The sequence below is a fragment of the Rattus rattus genome, chromosome 6 (assembly GCF_011064425.1).
Source record: "Rattus rattus isolate New Zealand chromosome 6, Rrattus_CSIRO_v1, whole genome shotgun sequence".
Taxonomy (NCBI): domain Eukaryota; kingdom Metazoa; phylum Chordata; class Mammalia; order Rodentia; family Muridae; genus Rattus; species Rattus rattus.
Genome location: NC_046159.1, coordinates 133575934 through 133595614, shown reverse-complemented (window position 1 = coordinate 133595614; position 19681 = coordinate 133575934). Strand labels below are relative to the sequence as shown.

Genomic DNA, 19681 nt, shown 5'->3' with positions numbered 1-19681 from the left:
ATCTACAAACTCTGGATGATTAACTCTAATTTCAGAGGTACTGGGTTCTGTTATATGTAAACATTCTTGCTGGAAAAAAAAAATGTTTCCTGTAGGGGAGAGACAACTTTCTCCACTGGGAGAACTTGATGATTAAGTTGATGAAATAAACTGACACTAGACAGAGTAACAGGAGTTACAGCCATTGTAATTACATGCATACACAGGGGACCCACACAAAATATCAGACTAAAAGAAGTTTACATAGTGCCCTGGCTACAGAAAAGGCAGGATGTTGGTCCTTATTTGGGGTCCAGGTTGGGGAAAGTGATGGGGGAGAGTTTTATGTGTGAGCATAGGTTTGTTAAGTTGATAATCTCTCAAGTAATTCATTGTCTGCAGCAGGCCCCCCACTTGGATGGTTGGCAGCCGAGGACCCTCTGTGATGTTTGCACACAGTCTCTTCCTTTGTGGGTAAAATTCCCTGGGAGGGACACATGACCACTGTTTGCCCCCTCTGAGAATGCGTCTCCTGGGTTCCCTCAGAGAAAGAGCTGGGCGAGACAGGGTGGGTTGGTGGTGGGGCTGGGGTATGTATTCTGGGAGACCTTGGCCATGTCTTGCATAACTCAGGCCAGTCATCACACCCTGCAAGAGATCCTGGTTCTGAGACTGATTCACAGATCCTTGTCTTCTTCCTTTAAAGCCTTCATGCCAGAGTGTTGAATAGGATTTTTAAGCTAGGTTTTACACATTCTATTTCCTATATATTTTTTCTTTCAATCATGTTGTTATTGTCTTGTATCTGTTTCATGACATAGGTCTCACTATAGAGGGGATACTGGCCTTGAGCTTGTCATTGCTGCTTTAGTTTCTAGGGTGGTACGAATACAGGCATGAACAATGGTTTTAAACAATAATAATAATAATAATAATAATAATAATAATAATAATAATAAAAATCATTTCCTCTCTGTGTAGGTAAAAGGCTTGGAAAGTTAGTGTAGTCACAAAGCAAGGCTTCAAAGACAAGGGTCCTGAATTCTATGAACTACAGAGTCATATTCTCTGAAGCTGCCTCTGTGGGTTCAAGGAATGTAACTTCACAGTGATTCTGGGTAGACTTAAGTTCTCCCCGGACTTTTCCCTTCTCAGGTGCAGTTGGGACATCATTAGGATGATGCAGGAAGAGTTGTGGGACTTAGTTTTTCCTTGAATAATCATGCTGGGCCCCAGACCTGCAGTTCAGTGACTACCCTTGATTGTACTTTCTGTAAAACTAAATCATTTTGGACTGGGATAAAACAGACTATGACGTTCATGCATGCACCGTGTGCTTTTCTAACCCTGAACTTTCTAACCATGAACTGGTGTACTTTCCAAACCGAAATTCCACTTCAGACTTCTCACTGCCTGCTCCTGATTCTACTTTGCCGCTTAATGATCTCCCCTCATCCTGCCACTAACTGCGGTTCTTGTTCATTAACTAGCATGGGGTTTAAAGTAATTCTGATGTTGGATTTAATGACTCAGACATGAGTTTGAGGAATATTTAGATTCCACTCTTCTCAGAAGAAAAAATAACTTCACAGAGATTTTGCGTCTCCAAGTTAGACTGAGGAGGAAAAAAGTGAGAAGGAAGCTTTTGGCCTGGAGTGTGGTCACTGCTGTTTGGTTGCTTGTAGTTAATTTTCGGTGACAATTCTCTTGCCAAGCCCTGAAAATGCCTTCCTCATCCCTCTTGCTCCGGCTTACTGACAGTGAGGCCACCAAATGCTTTCCCTCCACATGGGTTGGCTCCCGCCTTCTTCGCTTTGTCATTAATCTACGGATGCAGATGATTGTGATGTAAAAGGAAAATAGACCGAGATCAAGAGTACCACTTCTACTTTCTGTTGTCAGTTTGAAAGATGCAAATGAGAATAAAACAGAATAGTAAAAGAGAAAATGGACTGAAAGATTAAGGACAATATAGAAAATTAGGCAGTATTATTAGCAGTCTGCCATTGCTTGTTTTGGATATAGTTTGAGTAAATTTTTGGTAGTGGAAGGAATGTGGCTTGAACGGTGGTTGCTGGACTTGAGCGGATGTGCTCATAAGCAGCAGTGGTTCAATGCTGGGCAAGCGGTAAGAGCTGAAGGCGAGCAGACGTGGGTTGGACCTTAGCGAAATGGGTGACCTGGTACTCATGTGGAAAATCAACACGTGCTATGCTTTACCTGGTCAGAGTCAAGTGGAGAGAGCAGGTGCCATCCTGAGCGTCTACAGAAAGTTCTGGTAGGTGTCGACTGGAGGGGTAAGCTGCTTTAAGACCTGCCGAGGGGCTGTGGTGCTTTATCTCCTGTGATAGCTGACCTGGGCTGCTGCCTCCGCTCTGGCTTGCTGATGTCACTAGAAGCACATCCTTTTCTCGAATGTGGGATTTATGTTCTTTTGAATATTCATGTTTTCTAAGGTGTTTTTGTGAGAAAAAAAATCTGAGGACCTACCCAGGTTGTTGGGTTGAATCCCAAGGATTCTTTCCATCCTCCATTCAGTTTACAGGGACAACAGTTAGCTTTTATTTGCTACTACCTAAGTCTTGGCAAAGGACCCCAAAGCTGAGCTACCAACTTCTGTTCTTCCTGTTGGAAGCCAGGTTTCAGTTGCTTGTTTATGATAATCAACCGTTCTTAATTAAGTTCATTCCCTCTAATGAAAAGCAATTGTTGGTCCTGTTCCTCTCCAGCATGCATTCCACCCTTTCCTTGGTCTGTAAGCATTTGGCCCAGTGAAGTCTTCGTTCCTTGTTTTATCTCAAGGAATCAACACTCTGTAGCCACCTCATTCCCTGCATCGGTCCTGCCCTGAGCCAGACACCTTTGGACGCTTGCAGGGGTCCCTTCGTCAGGCTCCACGCCGACAGACGACCACTAGCTGTCTAGGTCTGTCACTTCTAACCTCGACACACTGGAGACACACAGAGGAGAATGGAGGTGAATAAGAGAGAGAAGCTCACTTCCAGCCCGTGGACATTAACCTCTTTTTAAATTTCAGGAATTAAATTCTAATGGTATCATTCCAGTTTATTTACTTTGGGAGAGGTAAGCTTCTATTTCCAGAGCATAAACAACTGATTTGGGAAATAGGTTAAAAAAATATAAAAAAAAGACCATTCTTGAAACTAGCTTTTTTGTTTGTTTTTACAGCAGTTTCAGGTTTATAGTAAAACCTGGTGGGAGGTTGAAGCGCCTGTGTCTTCTTCTCCTGCTCAGCCCTCCACCCCTCCTGTCAACTTCTAGTCGTCTCAGAGTGGTGCTATCTTTATTTTTTCTTTATTCAGTGAAATTGTGCAGGCACATCATTAGGATCCCATGTCAGTCCTGTGTATCAGAGTTTCTCTTGGTGTTAAAACATTCTGCAGGCTTTGACATAGTGCAGTGGCACATAGCAGCCATTGTATCTCCTGTGTCTCACAGAACAGTCTCAGGGACATAACCCCACTCCCACTCTGTCTCCTGTCTTTCCAACCTAAACCACCTCCACCCTGTGCCCTGCCTGCTCACCCTAGCCCTTGACACCCAGTGATCTTTTTACTGCCCTAGATTTGCCTCTCCAGAATGTCCTATTAGGAGTCATACAGTATATGAGTGTTTTCTTAGGAATATACATTTAGATTTCCTTAGTGTCTTTTCATGACGTACTAGTTCACTTCATTCAAATACTTCTATTCAATTCTGAACGACAGTCTAATGTTCGGTGTGCCATGGCTTGTTTATTGTATATCTATTAGCAGGCATCTTTGCTACTTCTGAGTTGAGTTAAACTTCTACAAGCCTCTGTGCAGCTTCTCATATGCACCCCCACCAAAAGTTCCTTTGCCTGAATAACAAAAGCTGCAACTCCTAGATCTTGTGACTGTGTCATTGGGTTTGAAGGGACCAAGTAAGGGTTCTCCTCAAGTAACTGCACTAGCAGCAAGTAAATGTTCTGAGTGTCCTCAAAAGGTGGTGACTCTGGCTGTTCTACCAATGGAGAGGTATGGGGTGTGGTTTAAATGTTCACTTGTGATGGGGAGCAGCTTTTCTCCTGCATATCCACCATCTGCTTACCTTATTCGGACTCGTTCTCTCTCTCTCTCTCTCTCTCTCTCTCTCTCTCTCTCTCTCTCTCTCTCTTTGTCTCTGTCTCTGTATCTCTCCAAGTTGCTTATTTTATTGTTGACTTTAAAGTGATTTTTTTTAAAAAAACGTATTTTTGATAGATGTTCTTTGTTAGGTATGACTTCTTCAAATATTTTCTTCCCGACTGTGACTTTTAATTTCTTCATAGTATTTTTCACAGAGCAGATGTTTTTAATTTTATCAGTTAATTATCTCTTTGAAGTTTTGTGCCTTCCAGTTGGATCAGAGAAGTCCGAGAGCATCCTGTGTCAGCCACATCTCAATTTGTCTAAGAGTATTATGCTTTAATTTTAAGCTACCTCAACACAGTTTATTGTCAACGTAGTTATTTTGAAAAATGTAAAGTCTGTCTCACTTATTTGTGGAGGGTGTTGCTAGGGAGATCCAACATCCATTTACTCTTGCACTTTTTGTTAAAAAGACTGGTGTGTCTCTTTGTGTTGCCTCTGTTCCCCTGTCAAGAGTAGTTGAGTGTATTTATGTTTATTGTCTCTGGGCCCTCTCCGTGCACAATCCCATGGTATCTGGATCACTGTAGTTTTATGGTAGGTTGGGTAGAGTTCATCCTCTCTCTTTTCTTGCTCTTATTCAGCAACGGGTCCAGATCTGTTACCTCTGCCTATAAAATGGGAAATTAATCTGTTATCTTAAACAAACAAACAAAAACCCAACCAAACGTGATCCTCAATGGGAATGTGATTATGGATGAGAATTAATAGCTTTGAACATTCCGTATTAAATTATAAAGTTTTTTAAGTAGCTAGGGAGTAGGAGAGTCCCTTCAGCCAAAGGATCTCCTTGGTATGGTTGCTAAGGAACAGGACTTCTGGTTTTGTCACCAGAACATGTGCTATTTGTACACAGATGATGAAGCTGCAGAAGGAATAATGGAAAACCCAACACAGAAGCCCACTTATGTCAAAACAAAAGCATTTGGAGTAAGGCCATTACTGTTTAGTGAGTACCTGTGCAACTCACGTGTTTCATGTCCATTGCCTCTGCCCGTGTGAAGGAGGAGCACGTCAGCAAAGGTTTAACGTCAGGAAGACAAGAATTGGCCTGCAGTCCAGGGAGACTCCTTTTTCAGACTTGTATAGGATTAATTGGAACAAGTAAGATGAAAAAGTAGGCAATCATGGCAGAGGGGATGGAAACAGGTGGAAGTACAGAAGGGTACGTAAGAAGGGAGAATGAATTCACTGGTTAAAAATGTATTAAGAGTGGGGATCACACATGGGGCCACTGAGGTGATGCATCTCGTAAAGGTGGTTGATTGGCTAGCCTAATGACCTCGTTTCCAACCTGAATCTAATGATGTAAGGAGAGAACCGGGTCCCAAAAGTTGTATCCTGAGGTCTTTAAGTGTACACTTGCATGCACACACACATATATACACACACCCCTAATAACAATAATAAATTAAAAATACAAAATCTACACATAGTTTCTGAGCAATTCCACTAAAATCAGAAACAAGAACCGGTTGTCCACTGTCTCCATATCTATTTAATTCAGTGCTTGAAGTTTCACCTAGAGCAGCAAGAGACCTGAAGGAGATCAACGAGATACAGATCCGAAGGGAAGAAGCCAGTGGCTCCTTTTGCAGATTATATGATAATATACATAAGAGACCCAGAAAATTCTACTAGGGGATTTCCACAGGTGAGATTTTCTCCAGGGATGTTGCTGGAAAAAGATTAACAACAAAACAAAGTAGCCATCCTAAATATAAGTATATATGTACAGACTGAGAAATAAACCAGAAAACAACACCATTCATAATTGTCACAAACAATATGAAATATCATGGTTAGGGGTAACCCTAACCAAGCTTTGTACAACAAAAATTTCAAGTCTTAACAATAAATTGGCATGGACCCCTCAAAAAACAAACAAACAAACAAACAAACAAACAAACCTTCAACTCTTTAAAGAGAACTTGAGAAAGATATCAAAAGATGGGAAGATATCCCCTGGTTATGAATCAGTTGGATTAACATAGTGAAATGGTCATCTTACCAAAAGCAATCTATAGATTCAACGCAATCCATGTTGAAATATAAACACAATTTTTTAGAGACATTGAAAGGAAAATTCTCAACTTAATATGGAAAACCAAACACTCTGGACAGCTAAAACAACCTTGAAGACCAAAATAACTGCTGGGGGTCTCATTATCCTTGATTTCAACTTGTTCCATAGAGCTCTAGAAATAAAAACCACATGGTATTGGCATACAAACAGACACACTGATCAATGGAATCAAATGTAATACCCAGACATAAATCCATACATATATAGATACTTTTTTTTTTATGAAGATTATAAAAAAGACAGTGTCTTCAAAAAACAGTTCTGGTCAAACTAGATGTCTGTAAATAGAAGAATGCAAATGTATCCATGCTTATCACCCTCACATAATTTAAGTCTATGTGGATCAGAAATCTCAACAAAGCCCATATACACTGGACACCATAGAGGAGAAAGTAAACCCAGGGGTGCATGAGACAGCTGTGAGGTGGTAGAGCCTATGCAGGTTGTTGACTTTGAAAACAAATGTTCACACATTTGCTGTAGAGTCCAGGTTTGCAAACACATCGGGCCACATTCAAGGCTATTGTAGGTTGTAAGAAAATTTGTGACTTTGCTGAATAGTGCTCTCTGGCTTGACTTTTTCTCTGTTGACCAGAACTTTGTTATTTCTAGATATGTCTAGAGCTTTGATCAGATCTTCCTTTGGTATTTCTAGGTTCTTCCTAGAGAGCTTCTCAAAGTTTATACTGCCAGTACTCTCACAGTGCTAGGCTTTTATCTATCCCGAACCCCTAGTTGGTGACTTTGCTCCCAGAATTCCGGAGGCCAGTCGCTTTATCAATTTTCATCAGCGGTTTGCATCAAAGGATTTTCCTTTTCCTTTCTCAGAATAGTTTTAATATGATATCAATCTGTCTCATCAGATTGACCTGAAGCCTGTAGATTTTAAAGAAGTTGTATCTGTTCAGAATGATTAATATTTAAACATTCATGATTGACTAAAGCAATAGCATTTGTAAAATGTACGGAAAGACATTAATGATTCTGAAAATTGTGCGTTCAGATACTTTCTATCAGTATTAGTTCATAAAACCAAGAAAGGTTTTAATTCGCTCAGCTTTTTCATGTTACAGGGTTTGCATTTGCAGTGTTAATGATATATAAAGAAATTTCTTTGGGAAATACTTCCCTCACAATATGTAATTTGATAATAATCAATAGACTAGCATGCTATTCTTATCGAAGAACATGTATCTACCATGCCTTTTGCATAGGGCTTGGTGAGCTTGTTTCTTTCCTAGCTTAGAAGAATAAAGATTAGCTAATGGTTTTAAATTATTATTAAATAGCATGATGGAAGTGGATAAGTCTCTTTTCTTCAAAATCTAGAATATCAGCCATCTCAAAAGCACAGAAACATGCTAAAGAGCAGTGCAATTCATGTTTCAATCTTTCTTTTTATTGAGTGTACTTTGGCTAATACAGTGCCTGGCTCAAGGATAAATTCCTTATTTTCAATAGTGACACAAAAATATTAAGTTCTTATTGCTTTAGTAAACTTTACTATTATATTTTACATTTGTGCTTTTTCCTCATACTCTGAACATTTTATATGCTGTATAATTTGATAGATTTTGATTCCTGAAATATGAGTGTGAGAAACAGTGAGGATATGGACATATTTTGGGGCTTATGTCATAGAATTTTGAGCCGTTCAGTCTCCCTCTTCCTGCTGGATACGTGGAAAGCGATGTTCTGTCAGGCCTCCTTCGGCCCAGAGCTCAGTGCTTCTCAGGTTCCCAGTCTTAGTAATTGGCATTAGCTACAGCCAGGGACACGTAATCGAGCAACACTGGGGCGCTTTCCAGCTCTCCTCCTCCCTCACCTTGTGTGTCCACTCAGTTGCCAAGAACCATTAATCCTGCATCTGCAGTATCTCCTCTGCCTCCACTCCTCTCTCTTGTCAGGGTGCCGGGGTGCCTGCTCTGTGTCACGCTCTCATTACTCCAACTCCGGAGAGATGCAGAAGCCTGGGAATTGTCTCTTGCCTTTAGGCTCTTCCCTTCCAGCTCAACATAAGCCTTGGAAGAGTCTTGATGTAAGAGCAAACCTGGTGGGTTGGGGCATTCATTAAAATGTTGCAGTGGTCATGATCCATCTGTGCCGAGATGGATGCAAAAACTTATTTGAAGAAGAGCAAATAAAATTCTTGTTATCACAAAACCAAACCTAAGGGAGGGGGTGGAAAAGCTATGCAGTCAGCAGTGAGACAGCAGTGTGTGCTTGTCATGTTGATTCCACAAAGCAGACACTTGATAGCGAAGGGAATGTGGAGCCTTAGCCCCACACTGAGAGTCAAGCCACGTTTTCTCCTGGACCGTTGCCTCTGGGGAATCTTCATTTGTGTACATGAAAAAAATCAGAAAGATTCAGGATTTGGGGAATGGTGAACAGCTTAAGATGCTGCCTGGTTTATAAGGTTCTAATGTATTTTCTGAATGAAAACGCAGGTTAATTATGACACTTAAATGGCCATTTCCAAAGATTATGATGTCACGGTGTTGAAACAACCCAAGTTTCTTGGTGCCAGCTGTGGCGGTGCCAGCCTTCAGGAGGCAGGGCAGGAAGATATTGAATTCAGGCTTGCCAGTCTCGGAACAAAAACAAAAGCAAAACGGAAAAGTTGTTTTGGGGGAAGAGCTGCAGGCATAGGAGACTGAGGGATGTGAGCCCTTATTTAGGGTCTGGCTCCCTGCCGTTCCCTAGCTGAACTTCCCTTTCCAGTCTCTTAGGTGGAGTTCATGCCTACGTTTGATGCTCCACCCGGCTACTGGAAAGTGGCGTACACACAGGGACCGAGGATGTTTGGTACTAGAAGTCTAGCAGCGCATGTGCTGTGTGTGTCTCTCTGCAGCTTCCCACTGCTGGACTCCCCCTTGCCCATCCCCTCTGAGAACTGGGGCAGAAGCGTCACAGTGACTCTCCACGCTCATCCTTGACATGGAGTTCATCAGCCCTGTTAGCTCTTTCTGTGTAACAGCTCTGACCGCTCTCTTGCTGCCACTTAGCATCCAGCACTCTGTCGATGACGACAACAACAACGTAGGCGATGCCTCTGGCCTGTTCTTTATATGGCTCTTTAAAGGCAGCTCATCTTAGAAGTGATGTTTTCCAGTAAACTGCTAATTTATAATTAACAATTATGATGAGGAATTCATAATTCATAATTCCTCATGAATCGCTCATGCCTGTTTGATCATAGCCTTTAAGTCTAGCCTTTAGGAATTTCTAAAATCATCATGTCTCCTAGGTTATCATTGACCAGTTTTGCCCTGCTTCTCACTGTACCACAGAATAATTTTCTACTCAAGTCATTACCTTTTCCAACACACCCCATATTAGGTTTCTGATTCTTTAAGACATTTATTTTCCTGACACATTTAACATCTATTCCATATGTCACCTATTGAGTACCTACCATTTTCCAGGATAAAATACCAAATATTTTATGTAGTTGTCTATTGCCCATAGATTTCTGTCTAACTGATGGGTGCAAATATATCTCCATGGTAAAAAATTAAGTTTTCAAAAGGCTTGACCGATATATTAGTCCTCTCACTTGTTCATCTTAGCAATACTGGTTTCCCACTAATATGTGGTAAGATTGATATACCTTTTATGTTTCTAAAAGAGTGACTTTTTGCTGTGGTATCTTTACTGCCTGTGAATTTCTGAGTTAAAGGACTTTAATTTTAGTGTTCTAGGAGGTTCCTGTCTGCGTAGTTAAATTAGGATGCTAGGAGTTGAGTAATTTGTTAATTACCTTCCTGTCTTCCCTTACCTAGGACCAGGTTTACAGCCACTGGGCTCATGCTCTCGACTTGTCACTCACCCCTCCAGTGCACATTCACAGTCCCCGGATACTGACTACTTCCCATGCCAGAGCCCACCATGGAATGGACTTTGTAGCGACCCTGGGAAGCTTACAGTGTTACTAAATAACAAGCTTTTCTTACTATGACTCCTCCTCTACAATTTGATTTGGCTGCATTTCTCAGTGTGCGCATATTGCACACACCACCTCACTACATTCTAGTTGCTAGGTGATAACAAGGTCCGCCTGACGTCACACTGATGACAGTTAACGACTGTAGTCCCACAGCTTATCACCCATCTATGTAGACTTGGCATTGGAGCTTGTGTATTTCTACAGGCATTTGATTTAGGAGTATCATTTAAAAATGGAAAAATCAACTTAGACAGCATCTAATTTTCAAAAGGACAAATCAAAATGGAAATTGGGCTTCATGTGTGTCATTCAGACAGGCCGTTCCCAGTCAGGTAGAGCCTTGCCTGTTCTAAATTCTTTAGAACACTTCACATTATATACAGAATTGATGACGTTAGTAATTTTGTTTACCCCCTTGAATTTGGATCTTTCTCTCTGTGTGATACATATATTGTGTAATGACTTCACGATCAAGAAGAAGAGGAGTTTATAGCTCCATTGAAAGCTTAATTAAGGAACATGTTTGGCTTCCTGGCCCAGTTTGTTTGCTTTGTCTGCTCTTTTACTTTTTATTTCTCACAAGAAGTTCAGGGGTTCCCACTCAGCTAATCTGAGGAGCTTCAAACTCGATGTCACCCAGCCACTGTGGTTTTAGATATGCTGCCTCGAGTCAGACTTTTACTGAAATCCGGAGAAAGACAAAATGAAACAAGAATGACAACTAAGCAAAACAGAAAATGACAGAGACCAAACAAACTGGCACAGTAACCAAGTCAGCATGGGAATCCACGCCGTGTGGCTTAGTGGTACCCACCTTGCTTTCAGTGGGACCTGACGTCAAATGTTGGTGGCTGCACTTCCGGTGCAGAAGTGGATACTCCACATCCCGCTGCATCATCAGGATGTTGGTTATGGCAGAAGGGTTTTCCTTGAACTCAATTCATAAATGCAAGAGAGACGTTTACCCCACTAGGAGACTGGTAAATGAATTTAGATGCGTTAAGGAAATAAAGGATGGCTTGTGTAACTTCTAAAACATGGGGGACATCTCCTGGACCTGTTTCTTTGCACTCCTCTGTCAGCATATTTGTTTATAGTTCCCTTCAAGGTTACTTTTAGCCCATCTATTTAGTCACTTGGGCTAATTTCTGTATTACAAACCCCATTTGATTCGTTTTCCCATTCCTTTTGTTATATTCCTGTAGAGAAATTCATTATATTGAATAGTTGTTCTCCAAGTTATTTCATTTGCTTCTCTTTTAGCCTCAGTTTTCACTTTAGGTGTTGATAGGTCAGGGTGTGAATGACTTTTGCTCTGGTTAAGGAGGGGTGATCACATTTTCCAATTACATGCAGCAGTGACTAGCTCTGAGGAGTAGTAATTTACAGAGAACATTTGGAAACATATATTATCAAGTCTGGATTGAGATACTGATGTTTGGAATTTGGAAGAGGCTCATTCAATGAATGCTTTAAATAATGGCGAGAAAGCTGTTAATTGAATTTCAATAACTTTATATTTTTTGAGAATGTCATACATCAGCACCAAATCTACACTCACTCTGTCCTTTAGCTTTTTCTATGTCTCTGCTGCTCTGCAACTCATGATCTATTTTTAAAATTATTGCTATGTGTCTAGACATGTGTGTTTACGGTTCCTGAGTCCTTTTGCTATTGCTTAAATGTACACGTGCCCAGGGCTGACACTCTGTGCAGGAACTTGTCCCTTGGATTAAAGAGAAATAACTGTGTTGTTCCCCTGTGGATCTATTTATTATTAGTTGCTTTAAGTAGAGGAGATATCTTGGACCAAATGAAAAGCGCTAACTAGTCAATTTAGAAATCCCTTAGTATTAGATGTTACATTGGGTAAGGTAGAGAGCTCAGATGTAAGTCAATATACAGTTCACAGGAGAACTTTAGAATAATAAGGGGTTTGGAAAAAAATCATTGAATCATAAGGGAATTTCTAGGATGATACTACATACATACACACACACACACACATACGCCTATGTTCAAATGCACACACATAAATACATAATACACATAAATACACACAGAAGCACACATACACACACACACACACACACACACACACACACACACACACACACACACGTCACAGCACATTTTATTTCTTCCTTTCCTGGGCTTATATCAAGACTACCAGTGTGTGAAAAGTTTTCTTGAAACCTGTAGGGAATTTAAAAATACACACATGGTCTGGCATCATTAAAATATTAAGTGAATAAGGAGAAAGCTTTTCGGCAATACTTCCTAAGAGTTATAGTTTTAATTCCTTTTGTCAGTGCTCAGGATGGACCTAACTCAAGCCAGGCAGGCTGTCTTGACTTGAGCTTTGTGCCTAGTACTGTGGTTTTGAGCAGCGCCACCTATGTGATGAAATGATGTATAGATGGTCAGAATCGTGACTTTGTTTTCAGAGTGAAATAATGAATAAGACATTATGTTCTAGCCTTCAGCAGCAGGATACAGAGTCGGTGCTGTGAAAGACGTAAGAAAGCTTTATTGACATGTCACCCAGTACTTGAACAGTAGCAGAGTTTCTTCAGGATGTAAACAGAATTTTTCTAACATACTTCAGTGACTTGAACAAACCCTGAATCCCACTAAAAGCACTTCTACTCGGGGCTCTGCTTCTTTTTAATTAGACCTCTGCTCAGGCAGTTTAATTGAGGAGACATTCTTCAGCTTACTTCTTTGGTAATTGTTCCACTTCCCAGTTTCCTCTGACAAGGACAATTGTGTAGCTCCAAAAGATGGAAGAAGGTCTTCTCCACACTGACAGAGCTCTTGGAGGCAGGGAATGAAGCAGGTGACCTTTCAGGGTGAGTGGAGTAGTCTACCCAGAATTCTGTCCATTATGGTCGAGATTAAAAACCCAGTGTGGCCACACTCAGAGCCTCGCCCGGCTTTTGTGAAAAATCATGCAGCAGAACATTTGGCAGGGCAGGAGAACAGCACCCAGCACCCCGGAGCTCCCATGCACCCCTGCTTTAAGTGAGAGAGCGACTTTGAAAAGTAGAAGCCCAGCTCAGACCTGTTTCCTCTCCCGGGCACAGTTGTCACAGAATGAGTGCAAAGGGATATATTTGGTAGAGCTTGTGACCTCTGCCTCCACCCTGGGTTCCTAGCTTAAGGAAGCCACACACCAGGCTTTGTTGTGCCCAAGCACTTCTGCTTGTGTGTCTCTCTTAATGAAAGAGGAGTGTGGCTTGGGAGCAGTAGTAGCTGTGGGTGTTGGATAAGAAGGACCGCAGGGCTGCAGTTGCAATCCTGTGATATTGTTAAAATAAACTTCCATTGCAAACTGCCTGGGCACACAGCGCGGCTGCGACGAAACAGAGCTGAAAATCTAATGCGGAAACAACGAAAGCGTGGATTTGAGTCAAGGCAACTTCCGTGCCGAGCATCGGTGAGGATTCTTGTCAGGGGAACCGTAGGTTGCAGTTCTGGCTGAACTCTTGGAAGTGACAAGAAAAAACTGTCACTACTCAAGTATTTGAAAGAAACGGTATTTTCGTTATTTATTTTATGACATTTCATCCTGCGCCCCAGTCTTGTATGGTCCTAAGTATGTGCCTTACTCAGAAGGTCCATTTCGCCTGTGTCTGTTCACTGCCACAGGTCCTGTGCACATGTGATAGGGTGTGAGTGTGGGATCCCTGGATTTGGACGCAATGTTGCCTTGATTTGTGTCCCACAATCACAGCTTTCTGAAAACTGAGAAGGGGCAGAGTGAATACATGGATAGTTTTTATCGGGGTTGAGGGGTTTATGGGATTTGCAATTGAATCTGAAATATGTGCCCAATGCAGTTCATATTTTCATAAACCATAGTCATTTTTCCTTTATGTAACAAGAAAAATGCAGTATTTACTGCCTTGAGCTTGGACAAAGGGCAGCTCTCACCAATGGGAACTTAAGTAAGGAGAGTAAAGACAGTGCCACTTAGAAGGCATTTGAGATCCACTTTTCTTGGTTCTACCTAAATAGGACCTCTTCGTTGCTGTCCGTCCACTCATCAGGAGCACCTCTCCCATTTACTAAAGCAGACTTCTGTCTTGATTTTAGTTGTGTTCTGGAGCTCCGTTGATAATGGAAACACTGCTCATAGGAGAAAAGCAACATGGGAGTTTATGGACTTAGGCCACAGCACTTTGGTCATTGCATCATTGTGTGTGCAACTGCTAAACTGTGTGTTTGATTTGCTAGTACTTTATTTCGTGTAGCTGTCAATTTCCGTAACACGCAGCCCTACCAACACTGTAAGCTCGTGTCTGAGTGTAACACCGTCAGCAGAGCACAGCCCTCCTGCAGCGAGCACCATAGCCTTCATTCATTTCCTAGGAACACTGGACACAACACTGCGTGTCCCAATTCACAAACCAGGAAACGGAAATGGGGAGATGCAGCATTGAGTGCAGAAATACACCAGACCTGACACAAGAAGTCGAAAACTGAGCTCACTAGATTTCACTGAGAAACAATCTCTTTAAGCAACTCGAGATCTTTGGCAAGTCTGTGCTGTGAAGTAACCACAGGAGTTCTATACATATTGACTTTGGATTACAGGTTCCTTTTAAGAAGTGGGTTCATTTTAAATATGGAACTCACAGGTCAGACTTAACTGTAAGCAGCTTTACTTAACACACTTATGTTACGGCACGACTCACGGAGTTACCTGAATAATCAGATTCTAGAGGACTGTGGAGATTGCCTAACGCGCCGTAGCACATTTCCACGAGCCTCATGTATGAAAACCCTTTCCCCTCCCTGCCTTCGGTCTTCTCTTCCTTCCTCTGTCACAGGGCCGTCCTGTGTGGGCTCTGCGTGCCTGTACTTTACTTTGTACACATGTTGGGTTTGAATTTGTGGTCCTGCTGCTCAACTTGTCTAGTATTTGGACTCAGAATGCCTTCTCTAACTAATGAAATTAAACACACTGTATACTGCCTTATAAACATTTTATGGGACTTCAGTTCTATTATTAATTTGATTTTCAGTTAAAGAAACTAAGATTCTGATAGATTAACTACTTGATACAATTGACTTGCCTAATATATTATGGAAGTCCAGATGTTTTGATTTTCATCTACTTTGATTTTTCTTCTCTCCAAACTGGTTAGTTCTTAAACAGACACACACACACACACACGCACACACACACACACACGAACTCACACATGCATGCATGCATACATATATAAGTACTTTAGTCTTAGTAATTACATCCAGTAATTTTTTAAAATTTATTTTTGTTTGATATAAAGTTTTATAGCCCACACTGATGTGGAACTTGTAGCTTCTAGAATGGTCTTGAACTTTCCATGATCCTCCCAAGTTTTAGGGTTGCCAGGTTGAGCCATTATATTTGGCTAAGCAGAATATTTTTTTCATTTTTGTTGTTTATTTTATTTATTTACACTTAACATGTTATCTGCCATCCCAGTTTCCCCTCCACAAGCCCCTTATCCCCTCCCCCCACCTTGCCTCTATGAGGGTGCTCCCCCACCTGTCTACCCACTCCTGTCTCAGTGCATTCCCCTACCCTGGGTCACCAAGCCTCCATATGACCAGGGGGCCCCTTCCAGTGATGGCAAAACCATCCAGTGGGAATAATACAGCATTTTCAACAAATGGTGCTGGTTCAACTGGCAATCAGCATGTAGAAGAATGCAAATTGACCCATTCTTATCTCCTTGTACAAAACTTAAGTCCAAGTGGATCAAGGACCTCCACATAAGACCAGATACGATGAATCTAATAGAAGAAAATTTGGCAAAGTACCTTGAACACATTGGCACAAAGGAAAATTTCCTAAACAGAACACCAATGGCTTATTCTCTAAGATCAAGAATAAACAAAATTTTTTTAGGAACATTTTTCAATAATATAAGATATATGCCAGTCAGTGTTCAGTATTTTTGATATTGCTAAAACTGAGGTTGCATGTACTTTAATTTAAGAATTTATCAGGTATGTTGACAATATGCTGTTGCTTTTCTCAAAAACAAAACAAACAAGCAAACAAGTAACCCCACCCACCGTCCCCATTTTTCTCCACAGGTCAGAGTTACTTAATTTAGTACCAAGCTTGTGTTTAACTGGGATGTGAGAAGCTACAAAGAGCATCATTCTTACAGAACAGCGATAAACTTTGGATGCATATGAGAACCATCCTTGTTTTCCATGAGTCCAAGAGAAATGAACCTCCTCCTAGATACTGGGTGGAAGTGTTGACTTATCGGTGTATCTTTATCACTTCCGGTGATACTGAGGCTGTGCAAGGGGCCAGCACTACAGCATCTGGGCAGAAAGATAGGGACCGTTCCGTCCGGAAAGGTGTTTACTTCTTAACTCTGAACTTGCATGTTGCAGCCCTGAGCCATAACACCTCAGGACTGAATTGAAAGTAAGTTGTTGGCTAGGTTAAGTTTAATGTGAAACAAGACTGTTTAGATGGCTGCTAATCCATCCCTTATAAAAAGTGTAAATTTGAACACACCCAGGGATAACAGGGACAAATAGGACACAGGAAGACCTGGAGGTAAGGGAGGAGGGGGCTGGTTACAAGGCAGAGGAATGGGACATGTGGCCTCTCCGTGTCGTCTATAGAGAAGGGAAAAGTGTCCACCAAGGCTTGTCCTTGTGGCATTCCATTGCACCAGAGCTGAAGAGAACTGGGGGACTCAGGGAAAAACAGTCATGGTTGGTAAATCTGATGACACTGAATTTCTCAGTAATAACACAGAAACGTAAAAGCACAACAGCAGTCTTAACACCCTGAAAATGATTTTCAACTTAGAAATCTACACCCGTGTTATCAACTGTAAGAATGAGTGGAAGAAAAAAGCACATGTGCAGTGTTTTAAACAATTATCTTTACCTACTCTTTCTCAGGGAATGACAAGCCTACAGACCACAGAATGAAGGGAACAATGAATGAGAAGGGGAAATGGATCACTGACTAGTGGCAGCCAAGGCATGAAGGGAGTTCCCAAAATCATAGTGGGTTAGGGATTATTTCGTTCAATCCCTAAAGCTCTTGGAGTCCAGGTTGAGATCAAGACTGCATCAGGGAGACGAAGGCAGACAAACCAACAAGTCTAACGGGGTTGAGCATCAGGAGCTTACAGGAGAGTAAGGGGTTCGTCATCCTTCTCCAAAGCCTAAAGCTGAGGTACTGAAAATACATGGAAAGCTGTCCAAAAAATAAAGGCAGTTACTAACTTTAGAGTTACCAAAACTCTGAAGAGCAAAAGATAATTATACCCAAGAATTGGTTGGAGAAGGAAAACTCTCATAGTGTAGTTATGCTGCCTTGTATTCTAGTAATATTTATTCTGTCCTGCGTGTTAGGAAAGTGACGTGTGGGGGAGTTGCTAAGAGTAGGGGAGCGGGCAGGACTCAGGAGGGTGTGGAAGTTGGGTAGAAGAATTTCCCTTTGTTACACGCTAGACGTAACAATATTGTCTGGCTTTTACATTTTATCCTCACAGCATTTGAGGAAAGGAAAGTCAGCATTAACAAAGGTAGCAGGAGCAAGTTCTGGATGAAGATAGCACACCCAGAAGAGGAGGGCAAGGAAAGAGGCTGGCTCTCCCTCCTCAGGCCGCGCGGGGGGAGGAAAACAGCAGGGCACCCTGCAGACTCCATCAGGGGCCTAATTATTTTAGAATGCGAGGAAAATAACAAGAATAACAAGGTGTGGGCTGCCGATTGTTTTGCAGTTATGTGCTCACTGGTGAGCTGTGTCCTTTTGTGCTGATGTGCAGTTGGAGTCGTCACTGGACCCTCTTGCGGGGCACTTGCCAAGCCGGTAAAGCCCCCTGTCTGTAAGGACTGGTGTCCCTTCTCCTTAGAGACTGAAGCAACAGCCAAGGGCCAGCAAGGCCTGCAGCGGGACAAGGTATCCTCCAGGTTCATCCAGTGTTGGTGTCCTGGCAGGTACTGATGTGCCAGATCCCCCAGGACGCTCTCTGTTCCCTCCTGTTTCTGCCTGGGCTTCATTCACCCCTTCACACTCTGACTTTCCTCTGGGCACAGAGAATGTACTAGTGCGAGGGAGTTCGTTCTCACCCAGGGGGATTTTACACTACAGTTCTCCAGGTTATTGCCTAGCCAGGAAGGAGCTTCAGATTGCACCCGATTTTGTCTAGAAATCACTTCAGAGTGCCTAAAAACCATATGCGTCAACTTTAAATCCTTGCAAGCTTAGTTTCTTTTACTACATATTATGAAAGGACTTTTTATGCCAATTAGAAGTGATTTGGGCCTTAATTATGTTTGAAAAGAAGATTGTTGAATGGAAGTCCAGTTTAAGAAAGGGACATCAAAATAATTGCTAGAGTAAACATAGTCCACCATGACCTTCTGATGGTTTCCTGTGAAATAATTCAGTTGAAGTAAATTCAGGCAGCTATTAAACACCAGTGGCTCAAGAGAGGAAATGGACTGTCAGGGCTTGTATATCAGAGGAGCAGACAAAGGTACGCACATGATGTCTATGCTAAGACTTAAGAGTTCAGTCAACCTAGTCTGAGACCTAGTTGGCTATATTCTAACATTTTATTACAGTTTATTTATTTAATTTATTTACAGATGCTAGAGTGCATTTAATGTACAAATACAGAAACAGAATAAGCAAGAGAAAAGCAATTCTACAGTGTGCCTGTGGAAGTCAGAGGACATTTTGTAGGAGTGGTCCCAGGGATTGAACGTAGGCCCTCAGCCTTAGCAGAATGCACGATTACCTGTGGCACTATCACACTGACACTACGACTGCGGTTTGTTACAGTCGCTTTGCCAGCATTCATCCGCATGAAAGTACATGTTCAGGATCCCATGTAATTCTCTGGGGTGTTTAATCAGGTCATACATTTTACCCCCTTTCAGTGATGGCCCATTTCTAATTGTAGGTCTGACCTCTTGTTTCACTTTCCAACATATTATGAAATCATATCTGCATCATAACTCTATCATTTATAAGGAAAGCAAGAAGTGAACAATGGCTGTTAGCTTGATGATCAGACATCGCGGGCAGCAGTCCTTAGCCAACCTGGGTAATGGTAATCCAGAGGCAAAGGACAGAGGACAGGACAGAGGAGGGAGGGATATCACTCATACTTTCCATCAAGCCAAGGTGGGCTTTCCCTGCCCCTCTGTTGACTATTAGATGTTGGTCTCTCATATTAAATGCTCAGAAAACTCTGCCACCATGGCTGGGTTTAGCTCAGGGCTACTGGTCCTGGCTGTCATGTGCAAGGACACCAGGACTGAAGAACAAAGCTAAGCAATGATATTTAGAAATGGTTTAATAACTTTCAAACGTCTGAAAGAATTAGCAGGTAATATCTCTTTCTTGTGAGGATTTGGTGATCTTTTACAAAGAATCATAAAATTAAGAGAGTTGGAGAATGGTCTTTTTGTTGTTAGCAATTCCAGAAGCATTTGTTATGCAGTGAGACA

At 41.8% G+C, this 19681-nt stretch overlaps 1 protein-coding gene across 1 annotated transcript in view; it reads left to right on the top strand.

The window, feature by feature from the left end:
• Positions 1-2150: 2150 nt before the first annotated feature.
• Positions 2151-19681, top strand: part of Ppp1r9a (protein phosphatase 1 regulatory subunit 9A) — a 166854-nt gene continuing 149323 nt past the window's right edge. Inside the window, exons 1-2 of the mRNA XM_032907274.1 lie at positions 2151-2226; positions 17989-18122. Coding sequence (XP_032763165.1) covers positions 2151-2226; positions 17989-18122 — 210 coding nt within the window. The remainder of the gene's footprint in view (positions 2227-17988; positions 18123-19681) is intronic.